General features: G+C 36.3%; 3 protein-coding genes across 7 annotated transcripts in view; all 3 read left to right on the top strand.

Annotated features, from left to right (window-relative positions):
• LOC101259322 (phospholipid:diacylglycerol acyltransferase 1) overlaps positions 1-4,742 on the top strand; it is a 7,305-nt gene extending 2,563 nt beyond the window's left edge. Inside the window, exons 3-6 of the mRNA XM_004235524.5 lie at positions 9-289; positions 849-1,176; positions 2,969-3,225; positions 3,872-4,742. Coding sequence (XP_004235572.1) covers positions 9-289; positions 849-1,176; positions 2,969-3,225; positions 3,872-4,355 — 1,350 coding nt within the window. The 3' untranslated portion in view covers positions 4,356-4,742. The remainder of the gene's footprint in view (positions 1-8; positions 290-848; positions 1,177-2,968; positions 3,226-3,871) is intronic.
• Positions 4,743-5,428: 686 nt separating this feature from the next.
• LOC101259622 (polyadenylate-binding protein-interacting protein 4) lies at positions 5,429-16,391 on the top strand. 2 transcript variants are annotated; one of them, XM_004235525.5, is made up of 15 exons: positions 5,429-5,664; positions 7,094-7,281; positions 7,351-7,497; positions 7,626-7,759; positions 7,927-8,117; positions 9,142-9,319; positions 10,178-10,414; positions 11,464-11,588; positions 11,745-11,814; positions 11,928-11,961; positions 13,072-13,388; positions 13,505-13,651; positions 14,470-14,562; positions 14,708-14,770; positions 15,973-16,391. In XM_004235525.5, the coding sequence occupies exons 2-15, from the start codon at positions 7,149-7,151 to the stop codon at positions 16,003-16,005; spliced, it is 1,902 nt and encodes a 633-aa protein (XP_004235573.2). In that variant the 5' UTR covers positions 5,429-5,664; positions 7,094-7,148; the 3' UTR covers positions 16,006-16,391. The 2 variants fall into 2 exon arrangements, with proteins under 2 accessions (XP_004235573.2, XP_025886013.2); XM_026030228.2 differs by lacking the exons at positions 14,708-14,770; positions 15,973-16,391 and having other exon boundaries at positions 5,508-5,664; positions 14,423-14,562.
• Positions 16,392-17,171: 780 nt separating this feature from the next.
• On the top strand, positions 17,172-21,961 carry LOC101259926 (nuclear transcription factor Y subunit A-4). Of its 4 annotated transcripts, none has more exons than XM_004235526.5 (6): positions 17,172-17,424; positions 18,475-18,651; positions 19,431-19,522; positions 19,661-19,732; positions 21,048-21,215; positions 21,439-21,961. In XM_004235526.5, exons 2-6 carry the CDS (start codon positions 18,483-18,485, stop codon positions 21,796-21,798), a joined length of 861 nt encoding a protein of 286 aa, XP_004235574.1. In that variant the 5' UTR covers positions 17,172-17,424; positions 18,475-18,482; the 3' UTR covers positions 21,799-21,961. The 4 variants fall into 4 exon arrangements, with proteins under 4 accessions (XP_004235574.1, XP_010318489.1, XP_025886015.1 ...); XM_010320187.4 differs by having other exon boundaries at positions 17,175-17,424; positions 18,483-18,651; XM_026030230.2 differs by having other exon boundaries at positions 17,186-17,424; positions 18,483-18,624.
• The last annotated feature ends 50 nt before the right edge of the window (positions 21,962-22,011 follow it).

Below are 22,011 nucleotides of genomic sequence, written 5' to 3'. Positions count from 1 at the left end.
CTCAATAGGTGCGAGACCAGACCCTAAGTCGGATAAAAAGCAATATAGAACTGATGGTTGCAACCAGTGGCAAGAAGGCAGTAATTGTTCCACATTCCATGGGGGTTGTATACTTTTTGCATTTTATGAAGTGGGTGGAGGCACCAGCTCCTGTGGGTGGTGGTGGTGGACCCGATTGGTGCGCCAAGCACATTAAAGCTGTGATGAATATTGGTGGGCCATTGCTAGGTGTTCCAAAATCTATAGCTGGCCTTTTCTCAGCTGAAGCACGGGATATTGCTGTTGCCAGGTAAACTTAACTCTCTGAAAATCTTTCTTCTTTGCAGCTTGTTAAAAGGAAGGGTGCAAATTATGTGGATCGAAATCCTTTTATTTGGTTGCTGAAACTAATTTGTGGCCCATGGAGTAACTTCCTTAACATGCCATGAAATTATCCCTTCTTTTATGGCTTTCAAGCTGTGTTCTGAAACCTTTGAGCATCTCCAAAATGTCAACCAGATTCCTGAAAGGTTTCTATGAATATCCTTTCAACCATTGAACTATTAAAAAGTATTGTACAACATTGTTGTTCGTGTCAGCACAATTCATTTTAGAGTACGCAATAAAAGGAAAAACAAACTGTTCTAGTGCCTTAAAAACCCAACAACCAGGCAACACCAAACAAACATATTACTCCATAATGTCTTCGCTCAGTAATCAGCACTCATCTTCTTCATCCTCCTTTGGTTATCATTCAGTCCAGCCCAACATCCTCATAGTCCTTTCTCAGAGCAGCATGGTCTTTAAGTTTGTCTAGTATGTAATGTATTTTTTCTTCTTCTTTCTTTAGTAATTCACCTCAATTTCAGGGCTCTGGCTCCAGGTGTTCTGGACACGGATATGTTCCATCTTCAAACATTAGAGCACATAATGAAGATGTCACGAACCTGGGATGCAACCATGTCAATGATACCAAGAGGAGGGGACACGATCTGGGGCGGTCTTGAATGGTCACCCGAGGAAGGCTATTCTCCTTGCAGAAGTAAGTCCAGAGACGATGCTGCTCAGAATTCAGGACATCACGAGAATCAAACTACAGATTCTAAAGCAAAATATTACAGTTATGGAAGGATGATGTCCTTTGGAAAGGATGCAGCAGAAGCTCATCCATCAGATCTTAAGAGGATTGACTTCAGGGTAATGTTAATCCGAAACCAAATTCTCTCATTGTTTCTCTTGTATACGCTACTTTTCTTTATGTGTTTCAACTTTGAGCATTGATTTTGTTAGTGGTGGGTGTAGGTGATTTCGGATTACCAGTTTAGGGACTTCTATGATCAGCAGACATGCTGTAGTCCAAGGGATTTAGTGAATAAACTGTGTTCATCTCAACCCAGTAGCTTTACCTTGGACCATGTATATGTGTTCAGAAATCATCCAGATAATAGATATCAGACCCAGTTAATATGGGATGTGACAGAATTCCAAATCTGAATCCATATAACTCAAATGCGCCTAAAGTAGCACAAATAAAACTATCTATAAAGTGGTTAGTACTCTAATGTGAAGTTCTTGTTCTGATTATGGTTCTTTTACTTATACTTTTATGCAATAGGCAAGCATGGGTATGACCTGTTGCCTCGCTAAAAACTGCTTCTTTTGGGGAATTGCCAAAGAATGATTTGGATACCTGGCTGGTCATAATAAAACCAGTGGGCTCACATGTCATGAGTTACACGATTCAGAGCCAATGTGTTGTGCTTGGTGTGATGTCAGTGTAAAATAATGGAAATAAATGAAGTCTAATCATATATTACAACTGGATGATGTCCTTGTATATCAATTGTTTTTGTACACATTCTTTGCAAGACATTCCCTTTTTTGTGATAATATTAGATGAGGACTTATCCACTAACAAAAGAAAGAAATAAGATAAAGTACTGCATGAGGCATTCCTTTAACACTTGCTATCTCAACGAAATATCTGTTCAGAATTTCCTTTAAAGGAAAATCTGCTGTCAATGTAAATGGGACGAGATGGTTACAATTAAGTTCATATTAGACTTCCTCTTGAAAAGTGTTCCTTTACTTGCATATAATATTCCAAACTTGTCACTTGTCTTCTTCTTTTTTCTTGAACGAGGAACTCCATTCATTTTGTCAGTTCATCTGAATTTATTATGCTCCAAAAAGACCACATGAGTCAAAAATATTTCCACTGAGTAGAAGCAGAACTAGACAAGCAAAGCATCATAACTGCCAGGAAAAGCAATGAAAAATGGAACCATGTTCTCTCAAATATTTCAAATTTGAAGACCATATTGGTTATGCTATAAGGTGCTTCTTATAGAGCAAAGAAATATCTATTTCCTTCTCTTCTTGTAATTATTACTCATATTTAAGATCCCTACATCAGCAGCAGCACATGTTTAGTGTGCATCAATCAAGTAATCTGAAGAAGATCTGAAGAACCATTCTCATATGCATCTTTTGGACTTATGGATGGAAAGAAATAAGGCTTGCTTTGAAGGAAGAAAGATGCATGTTTCTAGAATTAAGAATTCTTGTTTGCTTAGTTGATATTTCTGGTGTTATATGAGTAGAGTAGACAGCCTGGATCAGTGCATGGATGTCCTTAGCTTGCTAGAAGGGATTACTCGATGTGGTGATGTTTTCTCATGCAGTTGGTTTTTGTACTTCCCTGTACCATCTTGTACTTTTTTAAAATAAAATTGACCTCATCAAGAAAATAAAAAGTTACCAGGAGATTTAACTAAATAACATTAAAGATGGGTGATCTGTGATGTCTCAGTGGCCTTCCATGATATGGGTGCCTTTTCTTCCTATTTATGCAAATATTGTCTGAAGAAGTTATCTTAACTTCCTTATCAGATTTTTTTTTGTGCTCACAGGCTGTAATTTCCAAAATAAATTGTCTTATCCATTGCTTCCTGATGCCTCTAACTAACTAGCATTTATTTACATGCAGGATGCTGTTAAGGGCAGTAATGTTGCAAATAACACCTGTGATGTGTGGAACGAGTACCAAGACATGGGTGTTAGTGGCACTAAAGCAGTGGAAGAGTACAAGGTTTATACAGCTGGAGAGATTGTGGATTTGCTCAACTTTGTTGCCCCGAAAATGATGGCCCGTGGTAATGCTCACTTTTCATATGGGATAGCTGATGATTTGGATGATCCTAAGTATTCACACTACAAATATTGGTCAAATCCATTGGAGACAAAGTGAGTCCTCTCATATTTTTGCTTTTGTGTCTTATAATGTAGTTCTAACTTATAAGACTACAGGTTTTTTAGACTATGTACAGATCTGCTAGTTTGGTAATAAAATGTTAGTTTTAATTGCCAAAAAAAATGTAGTTCTAACTTGAATCCTTTCAGATAAGACGAAAAGAAGTCTTTTAACTGTATAGGTTGAAGTTCAAGAACCAAAACGAAATTTGGTTTTACAGCCAAGAGCCTCGACTATCCTACTTCAAAACACACAAAATTTCAGTAGCAATTTCCAATCTGAAGAAAGAACCCGGCACTTAAGGCAGTAAAGCTCTATCATTGCCTTCTTGTGTGGTAAAGAACATTAATAGCTTCCACTCGGGCAAGAAGTTCCCCCTTAGTACAGTTTTTTAAACAGGAAAAAGATAGGATCACAAGCCCTTTGAGATACTTTTGTTTTCTTGTGGCTCATGGAAATTACCTGATTGTTATTTAGATTCTCTTCTATTGGGTTCTCTTTCCTTTGTCCCCCCTTTGAATTTCTCAGAAGGTTTAGACAAACTTGAATGTCCATGACAAGGCTTTGCTATAATTTGCAGCAGCTTCTTTAGTTCAAACTAATCTTAGTTATTTTGTTTTGATCTGATTTTTTCTTCAGGTTACCAAATGCTCCTGACATGGAGATCTATTCACTGTATGGAGTTGGCATTGAAACTGAAAGAGCATATGTTTACAAGCGGATACCTACAGCAGGATGCAATATTCCATTCCAGATTGATACTTCAGCTGATGATAATGATGAAGGTAGCTGCTTGAAATCTGGTGTTTACACGGTAGATGGTGATGAGACTGTGCCTGCATTAAGCGCAGGATTCATGTGTGCAAAAGGATGGCGAGGAAAAACTAGATTTAATCCCTCTGGTATCAAAACTTATATAAGGGAGTATTTTCATGCTCCCCCTGCAAACCTTCTTGAGGGTCGTGGTACACAGAGTGGTGCACATGTTGATATAATGGGAAATTTCGCTTTGATAGAGGATGTAATGAGAGTTGCTGCTGGTGGAACAAGTAAAAACTTGGGAGGTGATCAAGTTTACTCAGATATCTTCAAGTGGTCTGAGAAGATCAATTTACGTTTGTGATTATCTGTCGAAACTCACCAGTTTCATTGTGTCAACATACCAGCTTGACATGTTATTTATGAACTTACATACCCTTTCCACTGGATGCCATTCAAATATTCAGAAATGAACAGGTATTTTTCCAGATATAGTGCAGGATTTATTACTTCCGGTGGTGTAAATTGTAACATTAACGCAGCTCATCTCGCTATGCAACAACAAAGAATAATAGGTGTGTAGTAGGGATTGAGTTTGATGTTGTACCATTAAAGCTTATAATTAGCAGTGTAAGTGAAAGCTGTCGTACTACAGGTGTTCATCCTCTACATTTTATTTGTCCATTTCGACTTTTTATTTGTCCCTTTTTGCTTATTTTTGACAAATAAAAAAAAGATTGATATTTTTTTTTACCTTTTATATCCTCAATTTATTTAGTGAGTTCATGTTTTTTTAAAAAGTAGAACCTCTTTAGATTTTTATCAATAACAAAATGATAAACTCAATAAAAATTAATAGGACTTTTGTTTCATGATTGATGTTTTGAAAAGAGAAAAAATGTGATGAAAATAGATTTTGAAAGGCTTTGATTCAAGCGGATAAAAAAAAGGACTTTAAACTTATATATGTGCAAATTGTAATACTCACACATTTATTCATACAAGGCAATAGATTAAAATATCTCTATCTTCTTTAATGATATGATTTAATTTTAATAAATTATAAAACAAAGATAGGTTTGTATAATTTAAACATAACAAATATTTATATGGCTAACTTAACAACTTCATTAGCACACAAAAATTCTAAATTGTTCAAGTTCAAAAAAAAAAAAGTATTAATAGTTTGAGTATTTAGATAAATTTTATCAAAAAGATATTAAACATATGAGGGATAAACAATAATTAATTTTGTAATTAATTTATCTATATTTGGTTAAAATAAAATTATAAAATAACTTATCCTAAAATTAGTTAACCCAACTTATAATATTATTTTATCACATATTAAAAATAAAATAATAATACCAAAATAACTTATTCCAAACAATCAACAAGCGTTTAAAACTTTAAACGGTAACAAAATATCTCTTTAGAAGAGATTATGGAGTACGTATTTCGGGTCTTGGGTTGAGTCCGAGCTCATATTATAAAACGGGCCATTTAGTCTCTCTTTGGTCTAAGTTGGGCTATCCGGTACCGGTAGACCCGCAAAAACTATTGTGTTCATCTTTCAATTTTTCTTCGACACAGAGCATCGTCGTCTCCGATCAATCCCCTTTCTTGATCGCCACCTTCAATATCTCTAGATATCTATATATATTTATCTATTCGTAAGTTTCTTCATCCGTATCTGATAGTATATTTGTTGGATCATCTGTTTTGGATCGGCAAAATTGATGAAGTTTCTTATCTTCTGTATGAGCTAGACTTTTTATTTGATTTATTAATGTTTTTCGTTTTCTTGTACAAATTTATTGATTGTGCGGTTTTGTGGAAGATTTCTTATGGGTTGTTTTGTGTTTTCTTGTACAACTTCGTTGTTTGTGTTTGGTACGCTACACTGATTATATGTTTAGTGTTTCTTGATTGTTCTTGTTGCTTATATGGGTTAATTCTACGTGATAACTGTAAGCTATATCTATTGTAAATTACAGGAAAAAGAAACCCCGAATGTGGGTTAGTATCGAGACTTTGGGGTTAGGGTTTTTATGTTGATTAGGAAAAGGTTGATTGTGTCAGTGGGGGGTGGGGGATGGGGGAGGACCAAGATTGCTCCAAGATTTTAGAACTACTGCCAGTCAACCAGACCCTAAAGGTTTTCTATCGTTTCTACATATCTTGCTCAGGTGTTTTCCTTACTTTCAGGTGGTTAGCCAAGATTCTTGATCATAGTTTTGCTGCAATTACTTGCTTTAGTAATTTTGGATTCTTCTAATGAGTTTACCTAGGCCAGGTACTAAGACTGATGGAAGGTTTTTACTTACCTGAGAAGCCATTTACTAAGGCCTAGTTTCATGTCTCTGTTTGAATTAGGCAGATAGATATGTGCTTAGGGAATGTTTCAAAGTCATAGCTTTCCATTTGTAAGAGACAATGTTAAGATCTAAGCTAGTGAAGTTTCCAATACTTTTTTAAGTGTTGATATTCCTCTGACTCTCCTCAGGGTTGATACATTATTGATGAACCTAAAAGTGCAGTTATTCATCAGGAAGAACATCCGCTATAGAACCAAGAGCATTGATTACATGTTGATCGGCTATATTACCAACCGGAAGTCTTTTTGTTGCCCACGTGTAATTTTTATTGTATAGTATGTTCCATTTTAAATTTTAGTGATGATTTTGTTTTGATCTCAAACTAAGAAGAATATTGTTGGGGTGGAGGTAGGGGTTGAACCGTTGAAGTCCTTTGTGTTGTAGGGTATTTGAACTTGTCTAGTACGTACAATTGCTAACTTGCCTAATTATTGTTTGTGAGACACGTTTTCTCCTGAAAACAACTCTTGCAGAAGCACAAGGTTAGGCTCTGTATGATAGTTCCTATTCGATATGACTCTTCTTTAGACCCACTGATAGAGCAGGGACTTAGTGCGCCTGGATGCCGTTTGTATCGTTCTTTTTCCGTGTACTCTTACATGTTCTCTGCTCAAACTTGGTGTGTGGATAGACAATATGTCATATCTGAGAAAGAATATGCTTCATTAGCATTTTCATCTATTGGGCAAGGACAACATATTTATTGGAGTATTGTCCTCTGCAGTGTGTAGGGTGAAGCTGAGCTGAACTGTATCTTGCTTATATCTTTCGGGGACAATATGCAGCAAGCTGTTCAGTCAAGGTCCTTTGCCAATGGATTTGGCAGTCGCAAAGGCGAAAAAGAAATGGGGACAAGGTTGGAGAGTAAAATGCAGTCTACAAAAACGACTTCCAGCAAGTCGACAGCTGTAGGTGAGAGCTGCTAATTGAGAATTGTCTAAATTGCTTCATATGCTTAATTCTAACTGCCATAACTTACAGGTAAAGGGGGATCATACGAAAGTCCTTCACATGATCGACTAGTTTATTTTAGTACATGTCTTCTTGGACATCAAGTGGAAGTACAAACAACGGATGGATCTGTGTTTTCAGGGATATTTCATGCAACAAATGCTGACAAAGATTTTGGTATGTCTGAAAAATTAAAATAGATTTCTAGATTATTTTATCTGGTATTTATGCCTTTGAAGATTGCTCTGGCATGTATTGAGCTATTTTGCATTTGGCACTTTATTCTTTCCTTGATTTTTGGACAGGTATTATTCTGAAACTGGCCCACTTGATAAAAGATGGTTCCCTGGAGAGTAAGAATACTCCTGAATCTCTGGTCAAACCTCCAAGTAAGACTTTGATTATACCGGGTAAAGAGCTTGTGCAAGTTTTAGCAAAGGTTTGTATGTTACTTCTATGATTTTAACTTCCAAATATTGTATGTGGTGGCATTTTATGCAAGACTAAGCTATAGATCACTGTTAACAGATGCTAGAATCAGATTTTATGTCTTGTCTATATGTTAGACAGTCAAAGTATAATAATGAGACTATTGCTTTGGAATAGGGTGTTCCTGCCTCTTTAGATGTCTTCAGAGCTGAATTGCTGCGGGAAAAACAGCTGGAACTGTTGACAGATTCCTGCATATCACAGTCCCGGCATGGTGAGGTAGAGCGGCAGTTGGAACGTTGGGTGCCTGATGATGATGCTCTTGAATGTCCTGAGTTGGATAACATATTTGATGGCCACTGGAACAGGTTATTAGATCAATCTTAGTTTGGTTCATCTGATATTTGTCAAAGTAGCTATGGTAATATAAATCCCCCACCCCCCACCCCCACACACCCCACCACCACCAAAAAATGTGATCTTGGATAAACTGATTATTACAATGAAAAATTCAAAAAACAAATCTGTTTATATTACTATCTTTGTTTTGCTGTTTACCCATTCCTAATCACCCTTCATTGTGCTGAAAATGTTAAACTTCAAGTGAGGTTGTGTTTGATTCTCTATAGGTAATCATACTCATTAGCATTTTATTAGTTTGACTCTCTCTCTCTACTTAGACAGCTGTTTACTCTCTTTGTTTTGGAAGTTGTTTGTGATCTTCTTGCATTCTGTAGAAGTTCTTTCTAACAGATATTTTGGAATGAAAGAAAGACAAAAGAAAGTCGAGAGGCTGAAAGATAGAATGAGTGAAGAGAGCAGAAAAGAAGTATCAGATTTTTTTTTTGGTTGACTAAGAGAGAAGGAATCTAAGCACTAGGTTTTCTTGGGTTTTACAGTGGTTCCATTAAAGAGGTCTCCTTCCCCCCTCTGTTCTTGTGTGTTGATCCTAGCCACGTCTCTCCAGTCTACCATTCTCCCCTGTCGTGGCCAAAATATCCAACAGGAAAGTAAAATATTAGATATTCCTGTACTCTCCTTTCTACCCTTCACATCAATAAACATGCATAAACCTAAGCATATATGAATACAATGTTTTCTTGGTGGGAATCGTTAGTTCATGCTTATGTTCTGCTTTTCCTTTGAGCTTCCTATTACAGAGGGGAGAAAGCAGTGCCTTTCCTGTGTTCAAAGGTCTCTTCTACTTCTTCATTGGAAGTTTACCAAAAGTCAGATTTGAGTTTTCTGCTCTATAGTGGTGCCAGATAAATGCATAGAAAGGTTTCTAATTTGTGCTAGTTGTGAATTATGTTTCTTTGGCATGTGTTTACAGGCTATCTACTAACATGGTAATGTGTTTCACCTCCTATATCACTGAATATGTTCTTGCAGGGGCTGGGATCAATTTCAGGCCAATGAAACACTATTTGGAGTAAAAAGCACATTCAATGAGGAACTTTATACTACAAAGCTTGACAAAGGTCCTCAAATGAGGGAGTTGGAAAAAGAAGCTTTAAGAATAGCTAGGGAAATCGAGGGTGAGGAAACACGTGATCTTCATCTAGCAGAGGTAAATTACATAGTTAGCTTTTACTTGTGCAGTGTTCTTAAAAGTTATAGCTCAGTTGCTTAAAGCAATGAGCAATGAAAGCAAGGGGTTCTTGCATCACATGTGCGAAACATAGCAACTTCAAAGAAGCGCGAGCTTCTGACAGTTAGGCATAAGTGATTCGATCAAGAAGTCACCTCTTCTATTTAACTTGAAAAGATAACAATAATAATAAAGTAGTGCTGCTTACCAACTCTTTTCCAGATACACTCTAGTGTTCTCTGTCTTTTTTATTCGCTGGGCTAACAACTACAGCTGTTGTTTTTCCAGATTTGCTTCTTTATTATTGTTTTCTTCTTTAAGATGACTCGTTTCTCTATTTCATTGACTATTTTCCGATTCTTTATTTGTAGGCCGAACAAGGGGACAATAATAAAGCGACCTTGAATAAATTGAAATAACCCCTTTGCTATTAGAACTAATTATTTAACACTGTTACTAAAATGAATTATAGTGTAATTAATTTTGCATATAAAATCATGGTCTTTCAGTTGGGATTTGAAATTTTAAAATCAAATTTGTAACTGAAGTTGTCTTCTTTTGAATTGTTGATAATTATTTCACTATGTCTATGAGAGAAATTAGAAATTTTAATTGCTATTTTGATGTTATAAGAACAAAATGCTATGATTCTGACTTTCAAAGAAGCGTGCACTTACTTCTTACTTATAAAACCCCAGGAGTCTTGTTACTTCTTTGCTTTCTACTTTTGAGAACACCAATCGTGTGAGTCCTTGTTTTCTTGCCATACGCGTAACGGTTCTTGTTCTTCTTTTTTATTCTAACATGGTCCGCTTGTCTTGGAATTTTATTTCATAGGAGAGAGGAATTCAACTTCATGGGAGCCTCGAAATTGATGAAGAAACCAGATTTTCAGCAGTTGTTAGAGGGGTTGATGATAGTGGATATGGTGATTGTGAGGACATACTGTTGGATTCACGTAATGATGAAACATTTCAATGTATCTCTAGTTCTTCTATGGGAAAGTCATTCACTGGTATGAGTGTTGGGGAAGTTGTTGATGGTGTGGAATTCTCATCAAGATCTTCCTCTTTGGTATGTGTATGTTCATTTAGGTTCATTGTGTCTTGCATAAATTATTCCTCTGTGGTATGAGAACTTTATTCCTTTGAATCCATGTACTACTAGTTTCGGTTTTACGGCTGTGCTTAATTTATTTTCACTAGCATAGGCATTTAGTTCCGATATTCCTGATATAGGAGAAGTATTTTCTAACTAATCAAATGTCTCATCTAGCTGGGAACTTTATTGCGGAGTAATGCTGTGAAAGTGCTGGCAAATACGAGAACTAGCCATGTCTTGTAGACACTAAGTCCTGCTAGCAAGAAATTTCCCTAGCTTTTCATAGTTCCAATAAAGTGGATTTAAGTGGCACTCAAAAAATTTTCCCTAGCTTTTCATATTTCCAGCAAAGTGGATTGAAGTGGCACTCAAGAATGTAACCTAGTGGTCAATGGAGTTGGAATCGACTGCCTGATTAACATAACAATCAACAAATATCAGGTGCTATGGAAGAATTAGGCACCGCAAAGAGGTTTAGTGCGGTCATATGAGCTTTTGAGAAGCTAATTAGTTACAAGATTTGCTAGCACCATATCCATACAGGAGATACTATACTGACTTGCTATGGGGTGGGTGGACAATGTCACATTAGTCGTTTCTAGTCTTCATCATCAATTCGATCTATACTACAGTTAGGTGGAGGAATGGTAAGAGAACAATTTCAATCTGTTCTCAACTTGACATATTCGTGTAAATCATATTCAATCATGTGTTTCTTCCAAATCTTCGACATCTTCAGCGGAGTTTTCATCTTCCTTCTGGAGTCTGCGAGTCAAATCCCAACCAAGGAAAAAAACTTCAGATGATTCTTTTCGTCATTCTATGATTATTGAGTTTCCGGTACCTCACAGTAGATTAGTTGAATTGTGCACAACCTGACCTCATAAGCCATCACTTATAAAAATAAAATTAAAAAAATCAGAATGGTGGTTTAAAGTGCCTGCATTCATGTGATAGCTCTATGCCTTTGGGTTTCTGTTCGTGTCTTAAGATTACATTGTTGGTGTTGATCTTTTCTGTAGGATGAATTGCAATCCTCTCAGTTGAGTACCAGCAGGGATGTCTATCAGACTTACTATGATGATCATAGCAAACAGTCATCAGCTAAACATGTTCCTCAAAGTGCCTCAAAGATGGATGAGAGCAGGTTGTTAACAGTGTCTCTCATTCTGACATTCCTTCTCTACTTAGTCTGAGAAGTCTACATTCTGGTATCATGTTTATTACTGTTAAAAGAGAAATACAACAATCCTTACCCCTTTAGTAGTCGAATTTTGTTGCTCCTAACCAAGTTGTCCTTTAGGGGGCACAAGATCACTTTCAATGAACATGATGGAGCTAGTTGCAATGAAGAGGAGACGAGAATGCAAATGGTAGCTTAACATTGACCCCTTTATATACTTATTGCTGTCATTGAAATCTACATCTTTGTTATTCCTTTTTTTCTTGCTTTGAAAGCTCTCATGGTCTGTACTTGTTCTTGTAGTTAGCTGAAGGGGCGCATACATCGATACCCGAAGGTGAGTTTGTCTTGAGGTACTCGAATAGTCAAATATCCATGCCCGCATTTTGTAAGAAACTAAGAATAGGGTTTTGATAAATAAATATTTTCCTTCTTGCTACACGCTGCTAGCTGACTTGTAGCCTATCATCTTCTCTCCCCTCAAAATAGCTCCTCCAGTGGATTGATATTTAATAGGATGTCATAATGTCACTTCGATCTTTTGCCATCAGTAAAACAAAAAAAAACTGTCTTTTTTCTGAACTCTGCCTGCCAGCTAAAAGGAAGAAGGGGTGGGTAGTGAAGGTCTAGGTATGCTTCATTAGTTCTTGATAGATTTTGTACATCTCTGAACTTCAACTTAAAGGAATTGTGTACTGAGCGGTCAAAGTAATAGATTAATTTTGGTGGCATTACTTTTATGGATATTCAATCAAAACAAACTTGTATGGATGTTCATGTGAATCAAGGATGCTATTGGTTCCTTAAAGATATTCCTTTTTAATGGAAATTAGCCTTAACGGTCTCCCTTTCTTACTATGTCTTCCTTTCTTACTATAGTTCATTTCCTTTACAGTCATGCTTGTGTAATCAGTATACTGATTCATCACAATTGTCGTGCTTTGCATTGTGTCTGTTCTTTCTATCTTTTGTGTTTAAAAACATGTTTCTTTGACCCGTTCTATTGAGGTTTAAGCAATGTTATCAAAGGTGCTCTTAAACCGCGCTTAATCCCTGAAGCGAGGCTCATAACTCGTTGAGCGCTTTGCCTTGCTTAATGTGCACTTTAGCTTCGTCATCAAGGAACAAAGGCATACTTATCCTTTCCAATGAGCCTCTTCTGAAGTGGCGCCACTAAAGTATTGACATTTCACTTTATCCTAATTTGTATTTAAATCAATTTCCCTGATCACATATTTTTCATGCATGCTTGTAATTATTAGTCTTGACCATATATATTTTGTATTTTATCCCTTTGTGCCTTTTCTTTTTCATGAGAGTCCATGCTTTATTTGTGCCTAAAGCTGCAACGTACCTTAGAGCTTTTTTGCGCTTTTTGCTTTTAATAACATTGGTTAAAAATTATCTTTCATGCATCTCTGTTGATTCCTAAGGCTTTTACATGTAGATTCAAAGTCATCACTAAGAGTGAAAATGGAAACCTTGGATAAGGGTGTGTCATCTATGAATGTCTCTGCATTGGCCCCCGTTCCTGAATTCCAGGAAAAGATCACAGGTTCTTTTAGTGAAAAGGGGGCTGTTGGGTCTTCCAAGAGTCGAGACAACACCCGATCTGTTAATTCTTGTGTTAGACCTAGCAGTTCTGCTTTATCTTCTATTGATAGAGCAGGTGCTGCATCTAGCAATGGATTATCACGTAGCTCTTCCGTGAGTTCATTATCTTCAGAAAAATCCACGAAGTCCACATTAAATCCACATGCTAAGGTAAGAGTTCTTCTTTGATACCTTTTCCTATCCAGCAAACCATGATGGTCAGCAAGCAGTTTAATGGGCTCTTAGCTTACACCATCCAGTTATGCTTATGTTGAATTTTCTGTCAGGAATTTAAATTTAATCCCAGTGCAAAGAGCTTTGTCCCATCTCAAGCGACTTTGAGGCCGACATCTCCAGTGTCTGATAATTCCTTCTACTATCCAGCTGGGATGGCTGCTATGCCACACATGCATGGCATGTCTATGGGCTTAGGGGTAATGATACTTGAGGTTATTACTGCTTGGTGTTGCGTTTATGATGCTGCTTTTTGTTTATATGGGTACTTTTAAGCCCGTATGATCTGGTTTGGACACATTTCATTTGATAGAGTTGGATCAATATAGAATCGAAGTACGATATAGGACTTGCAAATGATCATATCTCTTACTTTTTTTTCTTAAAAAAGATTCATAGTATGGTAATTTCTCTTGGTGGAATAATGGACACTGAATCTTTTGATAGTTAATTCAAAATATTACTTATATATTTACCATAGTGGTGTTAAAATGAATATTTTGTGGTCACTTCATCCTGTAATATTTGGTGTTACCTCATCCTTTATTTGCCGAGGACGTGGACGAAGTTCGTGGGTTGCAACATAAGGACTTCCGAGGGGGTCATCCTTCCTAGTACTTTGCCCAAGCACACTTGACTTGGGAGTTTTATGGTTAATCAACATAAAAGGGGTATAGAAAGAGATTAAAGTAACAGCCACCTGATTTTGCATGAGCCCTTAATTGATTTTTTTTCCAGTTTCCACTGGTAACTGTATCATGGCTGCAATTCTGTTGACTAGTGAGGACTGATCCTTTTTAGAGTAGATGTTTGGAGTACTCTTCAGGAACAAAGATACGAGATTGAATTGCAAGCTGTTCCCAAATTTGATAGATAGACGGTGAAGTTCATAAATTTTTGAATCTGTTTGTGTCTTGTGTGATTGGGCATGCTGTTGCTTCTCTCTCATTGTGTCTAACTATTTCCATTAGGGGTGGCGGTGTTTCTGGTGTTGAACGTCGTCACATACTATGTGCAGGTTGGTCCATCGTTTGCTGGACATCAGTCTGTTGTATATAATCCACAGGGTACCCCTGTGCCACAGCCATATTTTCATCCAAATGGACCTCAGGTTCGTCATTATCTCGACCATTTCCCTTTGTATGTGCCTGATTGTTCTGCCTGTACTATTTGAGATTTGGTTAATGCACTAATCATTGTGCCTATTTAATTTAAGTGGATTGCATAATGCTTTAAATTTCTTCCTTCGGTTTCAGTATGGACAGCAGATGATGATTGGTCACCCTCGGCAAGTTGTCTACATGCCAACTTATCCCCCTGTAAGAATCTTTTCTTTGCAATTGTACCTTCTACTTTTTCAGTATTGCGCAGTTACAGTCTTCTGGCCATTTTAGTAGCTCTCAATGTGATAGTCTATTTTGGGTACCTTGTTTGACAATGAGTTAATGATCACAATGGTCCTTGTCAAAAATGGTAACGCTAAAGAGGAATTTTACCAAAAATACAAGGCAATACAATAACAATAATAAGTAATAACTATGCCTTAATACCGAGCAAGTTATCGGTTATATGAATCCATAATATCCAAGTCACTGCATTTGAATTTGTCTCTATCCAATATGATAAAACAAAATTTGTTCTTATAGCACTAGAAATTCTCTACTTTCTGACATGGTAGCATGACTAAGTTAGACCCAACTAATTGGTATCTCCTGTTGAGATCTTTTTTTCCAAACCCTTTTTTTTCGCTAGGTCTGCTTAGATCTCAAGAGATTGTAGGTCTTGGGGGGATGTCTTCCTTTCTTTCATGTGAGTTTGGGTCTACCTCAGTTCCTTTTAACTCATACAGTTACCAATTTACCATGGTTTGAGGTTTTACAGGACCTACATCCAAAGGTTGATATAAGACATTCTTTTCAAGGAAAAGTTCTCATTAATAATAACTAGGCTAAACTTGGCCATAAACGAGAGGCATACCAAAAAGGGGGAAACATACAAAACATGGTTTTCTCCAAAAGACACCGTAGCCTCCATACAAACAGGAACTACAATGGGTGTGTTACGACCCGTTTTTAGCTAAGTCATAAATGCTTCATAATTTGGCTATTTATTTTGCAAAAATAGAAGAGCTGTCACATAATTTCTAATGGAATTAGTAAATTAGTCACCGCCTCCAAGCCGAGATTAATGCAACCACTTCATCTAGACTACTTATGATATAAGTTAATTTAATGCCAAAAAAAATAATTATTTATGACATTACCTGTTTCAATAAATAAAAATAGAAAATAATTACTTATGATCATTCAAGTTATTGTAGATACATTTGGGGAAATGAACACTGTCAAGTAAAGTTGTTGTAATGTAGTAGAATTATGTTTCTTAATCTGATGTTGCAGTGATTTATTTCGTATCTTTAAATGTCAACAATACTTGCAAAAAGATCTTGTGTGCATATGATAATAGGATTACATACTATTAGCTTTTAGCTTTCTTTCTTTATCTGTCTGGATGCCAACAGGAGTCACCGTACAAGGGAAGGGGAGAGTATTGACCAGTTCTTGGTGATCTGCATTGCTTGGTGGCTTAACCCTTTGCTGATATTGGAAACAAAATTCTGACAGTAGATTGCATGGATCATTTGTTGGTGCATTAATTCTTCTGATAAAATAGCTGCAATCTGCACCTGCTGGCTGAAATGGTTTTGTTAGCACTCCTGTATAATGACGAATTAATTATTCTGCTTTTCATAATCGTAGTGTTCTAGCTCTTAGGTGTTCTTTGTCATCATACTACAGATTATTTTTCATCTTTTGGGTTTCTTCAACTTTTTTTTTTTCCTTGGAAAATATTTAACCAGCCTCCTATATTGTCTTATTACATGATAGTTTGGTGTGTAAAATGATGGTTCTATGGACAAATCTTTGCAGTTCTTGTCAAGTCTGATTTTAGTATTGGTGTCACTTCCTGCATTTTAACTGTTATCCATGTCTTTGCATATTCGTGGCACTGTTAAAGAAGAGGAGGCATAGATAGATAGTCCTTTGGTGACATGTTATTAAAATGCAAAAAAAGAATCCATTTTTTTTCATTATTATATTAACCTACGGGTCCTAATTTCTCTGAAGTGATTAAAGCTTAGAAATAATATACCAATAAATAACATAAGTCTAATTTCAATCTTTAATGTATTCCGTATGGTAATTTATCATTCGTTTTCAAACCGTTACTCAAATAATCCATATTTTTTCATTATTGTATTAACCTACGGCTCCCAATTTTCTATTAAAATTGTGATTTTGTTTTACAAAAAATAATTTATAAAGATGCTTCCCATTAAAATTTTCCTCTACTATTAAAAGATACATCAGGTGATTTCCAATTATGTGAAGTTTAATGTTAGTTATTCCATTTTATCCATATATTATATTATTAGTTATATGAATTTCTAAATAAAACAAAGAAGGTGTATTTTAACAGTAATTTTTTTTTTTAACCTTTTTAGAGCTTTCATCCTTTTTGTTTTCTTGGTGATTTAAATTTGCAATCAAATTAAAAATGACAATGTTTATTATTTGAATAACTTTCGTCTATTTTAATCATTATAATTATATTACTCATAAAAAATTTAATACCGTCGTAACTAATCTCGAAACAAATCTCTTTATTATGTTAGAGGAAGAGAGTCCTTTATACACATCACATAAAATGACAAAAGAAGTTGTTGATGTGATATTATTAATCTAGTCAAAAAGAAATACACCTCTTCAAGTTTCTCTCCTTTTTTTAGCTTTGTCTTTTCTTGCAGTGCCATTTTTATTGCTAAAGTAGGGGAGGATCCATTTTTCGCAGCCAAATATTGTGGTGTTCTGTATACAGAGAGACTGGACTTGGACTTCTTTTACCACCAAAGATTCAGAGGTGCTTGAATTCTGAGTTTGGTTCAACCATAAAGTTTCACTAAATCAACAAGGTTTGTTTATTAAGCTATTTGTTGCATGCAAAAATGGAGTTTTTTTTAATCTTTAACTTGTCCCGAAAGAGGGTTTTTTTTTCTTAGTTAATAATTATTTACTACTTTGTTTTTGTTGATTCTTTGATTCTTTAGGGATATACTAGTATACTACTCTGTTTGTTGCATTTTTCATTTCTTTTGAGTTTTTTAAAAAAAAGTGCATTTGTTTTGTCGGTTCTATGCCTGATTCTTTAGCATCTCTATTCATTGTCGAGAGATTTTACCATTTTTTAACAAGTAAAATTAGGCTCCTTTTTGGGTATAGATTTTGAAGTAGAAACTTGAAAATTTGAGCTTTTGATTTGATTCTTGCAATTTGAAGTTGTGTTTGGACATGCATTTTACTTGGAAATTTTTTGAAGCTTTGTGAATGTAAGTGTCAGAAACCCAAAAATTGGTCTGACACAGTGAGTTTGGAACTTGATATATTTGAAGACCATACTTCCAAAATTTGAGGCTAAACAGATAATTTGAAGATAGCATAGATGTTTCATCTTAGAGTCTCATAAGCAATGGCGAAGCCCAAATTTTCACTAAAGGCGAGTCAGAATAGGAAGAAGTACACACAAAGAAGCCAAGTTGATTCAACATGTAGTATATATAGATTTTAAAAGTTACCTAGCTACACAGTGTAGAAGTGTATTATATCTAAGTCTGAGGATTATGAAGTAATGTCTCAAGTATGTCGTATTTCTGATTTTACAAGTTATAGCCGGGGTAGATGAGGTGAAAGTAAGAAGATCCAATGTGTCAGTGTCATTTGAAGTCTTAAAGGGCAAACTATAAGAAGTGTGCTGGACTGGAATAAAAGTTGGAATATCTCATTTTTGAGCTGTTAATTGCATGTCATATCATCATGTATAAGCTGTAGAAACTCCTGGATGTTTCACTTCTCGAACAAGGACATTCAATGGTCAGAAAATGCAGGATCTCTTCGGAAAGGATCTTGAGCTTAGTAGTATCTCAACCCCATTTATTAGTGTTAATGCTCATCACTGACCTTTGTAGATTTACAGATGCAACAAATGTCTACATTTCCTGGTCCTCAGAATACCAAGGAACTGAATCACCATTTTCAAGATCAGGATTCCTCGTCTACTCAATCAACGAGTCAATCATGTCCTGAAGCTCCTAATGAACGAGAAACAAAAATCCATGGTAAAAACAATATTTCTTTGCGAGCAGGTGAGGATATTCACTATTGTTCTGCATCTAGTTTTATATATACAACACTTTAAGTTATGTCAGAGAAGTTTTGAAACAAAGTAATCGTGTTCATGATTAGCTTGTTTATAACTTTTACCATACATCAATTAGGAGAAGCTAATTGATAGGAGTGTTGAAGAGAAATTTGCAAATTGATTGTCTAGTAGGTTTATCAATTTAAGTACTTCCATGTTGTTCCTCCAAATGTGATCGGTTACAACCTTTTAAATGTGGTGGATTGTAGGTTCTTGTTAGCCTGCTAAGGAGGCACCACAGAAATGAACTTGAAATGTCGGTACAAGGCCTGTACTGCAGATTGGTTCGCTTGTTTATTGAGTTAGAATAGAGAGCTCATTTCCAGAAAGTAGGTTTTAATTCTTTGCTAGACAGTGATGATTGAACAGACTGGAGAAAGTTATCTCTTTCTAGCTTTATTGCTTTGGGGCGTAATGCCTTTACACCCCCACTTAAGCATCGAAAGATATACACATACTAAATGTTGTGTCATGCTGCCCTTCATTTCTCATTCCTTTCGAAGGGCAGACATTCTTATTATCTAAATCATCTAGCTATTTCCTGACCCACATGATATATAAGGTTGATGAGGTTGTATTTCCTATTTGGCTTACTAGCTGTTAGTGAGTTAAGTTATTTTAAATAGCCACAACTCTCCTTTTCCCTCAACTTTCACTTATTTCTTTTCTGACTTCTGCATTTTCTTACTCTGATCGTGTGGATATCTGCTTGGACCACTCCAGGCAGTGTTAGAAGTAGTGGGAAGTCCGATGATTCCCAAAGTGTGTCAAGTCAGGAGCATGGTTGGACTTTCGATACGTATCAGACAAATTTTGTGAGTTCATTAAGTTAGTTTTTCCCTACTCTTTTTATACGCAATCTACAACAAAATAACAACATTCTGGGTGTAATCCCACAAGTGGGGATATGCAATCTCTAGTAAATTATTTATGTACTTATTGATCTTTATTAGGCTGTTGTTCCTTTTCCTCACCCGGATCCTTACTATCACGATCTAGTTGCTGCCTATGGAAATCCAACCTTGGTGAGTACAATTAAAGCTCAATTATTTTTGTACTGATGATGTGCACTGCTTATTTGGTTTTGTAAGACACTCAGAGAGAGAATTGAACATTTTTTCCATTTGATTGTTTTATCACATTCTCTTCTTTATGATGATCAGCGATTCTTTTGAATAATTCTAGCACAGCGGCTCTAAAAGAGCCATTATGTCATCAATATTTTCACTAGTATTTCAATTAATGACTTTGGTTATGTCATCTAAGAAAAACCTCCCTTTTATATCTGTCTGGCTGATTTTTACATTGACCCCCCCCCCCCCCCTCCCACACACACACACACCACAACACCCTTTTTTGTTGACCCTGAATCTTAATTAACATATGCAACAAACATATGAAACCTGTTGTGGACATTTTCTTGTCTCCAGTGATCTTGACTATCTTAGGGTGAGTAAATCATTCAATCCATTGGATATGGAGCAAGTTATACTATAGTTTTGAGAGGTACTTGTATTTGAAAAACCACCTAACTAGTGAATAACCAGTGTGCTCTAAATAATCACTCAAAAGTGAGAACTTGTTCTCAACTCTTCTTCTCCTCTTTTTTTTTTTGTTCCGTAGGAAACAGAACTTTTTTTGGGTAGGTGGGGGGGGGGGGGGGGGGGGAAGGATGGTGTTATATGGTTCTCTGTATGATATCTAGGTCATGATCCACCTGCAACACCCCCTCGTCCACTACCCCTCCAACCAATTTATAATATTTGATATGTACTTTTAGAATGAATGAAAACCATCTAAAACCACTGATCAGGGTTTGGACTGACTCAATCTGGTATCAGCACTTTTAAACTTATTCTTCAAAGGAATTAGAGATGCGCTCAACTTGTGTTGGCTTTGCATTTCTGTCAAGGATCATCAGTAAATTCTAGAAAAGGTCTATGCCATTTTAGAGTTCTTTGGATTATCCTAATCACTTTGCATCTGCTTTACTTTGATGATTCCTTGCTTTTTTTGGCCAACTTATTCTTTGAAGAAGGGAAGTCCACTCATATGTTCATGTGAATTTAAATATTATAATACCAAACATGAGATCCTTTGTACAGACTTGTTCGATTATATATTTGCATTAGCTACATTAAAATATCAAAGGCATCTCCAATTAGTGGTATAAGTATGTGGTCCCCATTCCTTAGTTTCTCTCTTATATAGATACCTATAGTTATCTTTCATGTCAAGCTGCCCATGATTAATCAAGTCTTTTGTTACGCTTGTATTTGTTTAAGCCAGTGTGATCTGCCGATGCACCCCGTGGGATCCTTACCTTTTAGTTTTCTTCAGGTTCAATCCCAAATGTTAGGCACGGTTGCTCCTCGGGTGCCACTTCCACTTGACCTTAAGCAAGATGAGCCTATATTTGTCAATGCTAAACAATATCAGGCTATCCTCAGGCGTAGACAATACCGTGCTAGGCTGGAAGCTCAAAACAAACTCTCTAAAGGACGGAAGGTAAGTGTTTGATGATGGTTCAGCTTCACCCTTCTTGTTGCTTAGTATTGAGTCACTCACTCGTACGAGTATACATGTGTTAATGTGCTTTCAGTGGATGATTACCCTTAACGTGGTGTAATATTATCTGCGTTGGGCCAAGCTTGCATGGTTTTCCCTAAAAGTTCTCACACTATTAAGTGTTACTTCAGTCATCTTATTTTTATTTGACCACAAATTTCAGCCATATCTCCATGAGTCCCGGCACCGGCATGCATTGAATAGGGCTAGGGGACCTGGTGGACGCTTTGTCAACATGAAGAAGCCTGGAGAGTCCAAATCCCCCGATTTGATCAATGGTCAAGACAATCAGATACCTGATGAGCTGCAACTCAACACAAAAATGTTGGAGCGCGATGTTGATCAATCTGGAAGCCACTCCACGCCGTTCTACTCCGCAATCACTAGTGGCTCGAAAGGTGATGCTATTTACCATCACCAGCTATTTAACTACTCCGCCTTCTCCGCACATAACGTAGGGGTCTCACAGCTGGACAAAGAGAAGAAAGATAACATGAGCTATCCATGTTTATCATCTTTTTGATGCAAGTGTTGCTATTAAAATGTGGGAAGTCATCCTTGGCTATATTAGTATGCTAGTACATTATTTTGGGAACTTTATAGTTAGTGAATTACCTGGCATGCTTGTTTTCTATTTAATGCTTAATGCTTTGACTACCTCAATCCAAAGAGTAACTTTTAGTCTATTCTGGGGTTTCTCATCATTTTCTATTTGGGGGTTGCTCGTTCTGGCGTT

The sequence above is a fragment of the Solanum lycopersicum genome, chromosome 3 (assembly GCF_036512215.1).
Source record: "Solanum lycopersicum chromosome 3, SLM_r2.1".
Lineage (NCBI taxonomy): Eukaryota > Viridiplantae > Streptophyta > Magnoliopsida > Solanales > Solanaceae > Solanum > Solanum lycopersicum.
This window is presented reverse-complemented; position numbering and strand designations above follow the sequence as displayed.

Bases quoted from the DNA above. Each gene is read 5' to 3' on its own strand.
- LOC101259622 (XM_004235525.5), top strand. From the start codon at position 7,149: ATGCAGCAAGCTGTTCAGTCAAGGTCCTTTGCCAATGGATTTGGCAGT. The intron at 9,320-10,177 runs GTAAATTACATA...TTTATTTCATAG, and splicing joins GTGATCTTCATCTAGCAGAG to GAGAGAGGAATTCAACTTCA. The intron at 13,389-13,504 runs GTAAGAGTTCTT...ATTTTCTGTCAG, and splicing joins CATTAAATCCACATGCTAAG to GAATTTAAATTTAATCCCAG.
- LOC101259926 (XM_004235526.5), top strand. From the start codon at position 18,483: ATGCAACAAATGTCTACATTTCCTGGTCCTCAGAATACCAAGGAACTG. The intron at 18,652-19,430 runs GTGAGGATATTC...GGACCACTCCAG, and splicing joins CAATATTTCTTTGCGAGCAG to GCAGTGTTAGAAGTAGTGGG. The intron at 19,523-19,660 runs GTGAGTTCATTA...GATCTTTATTAG, and splicing joins ATACGTATCAGACAAATTTT to GCTGTTGTTCCTTTTCCTCA.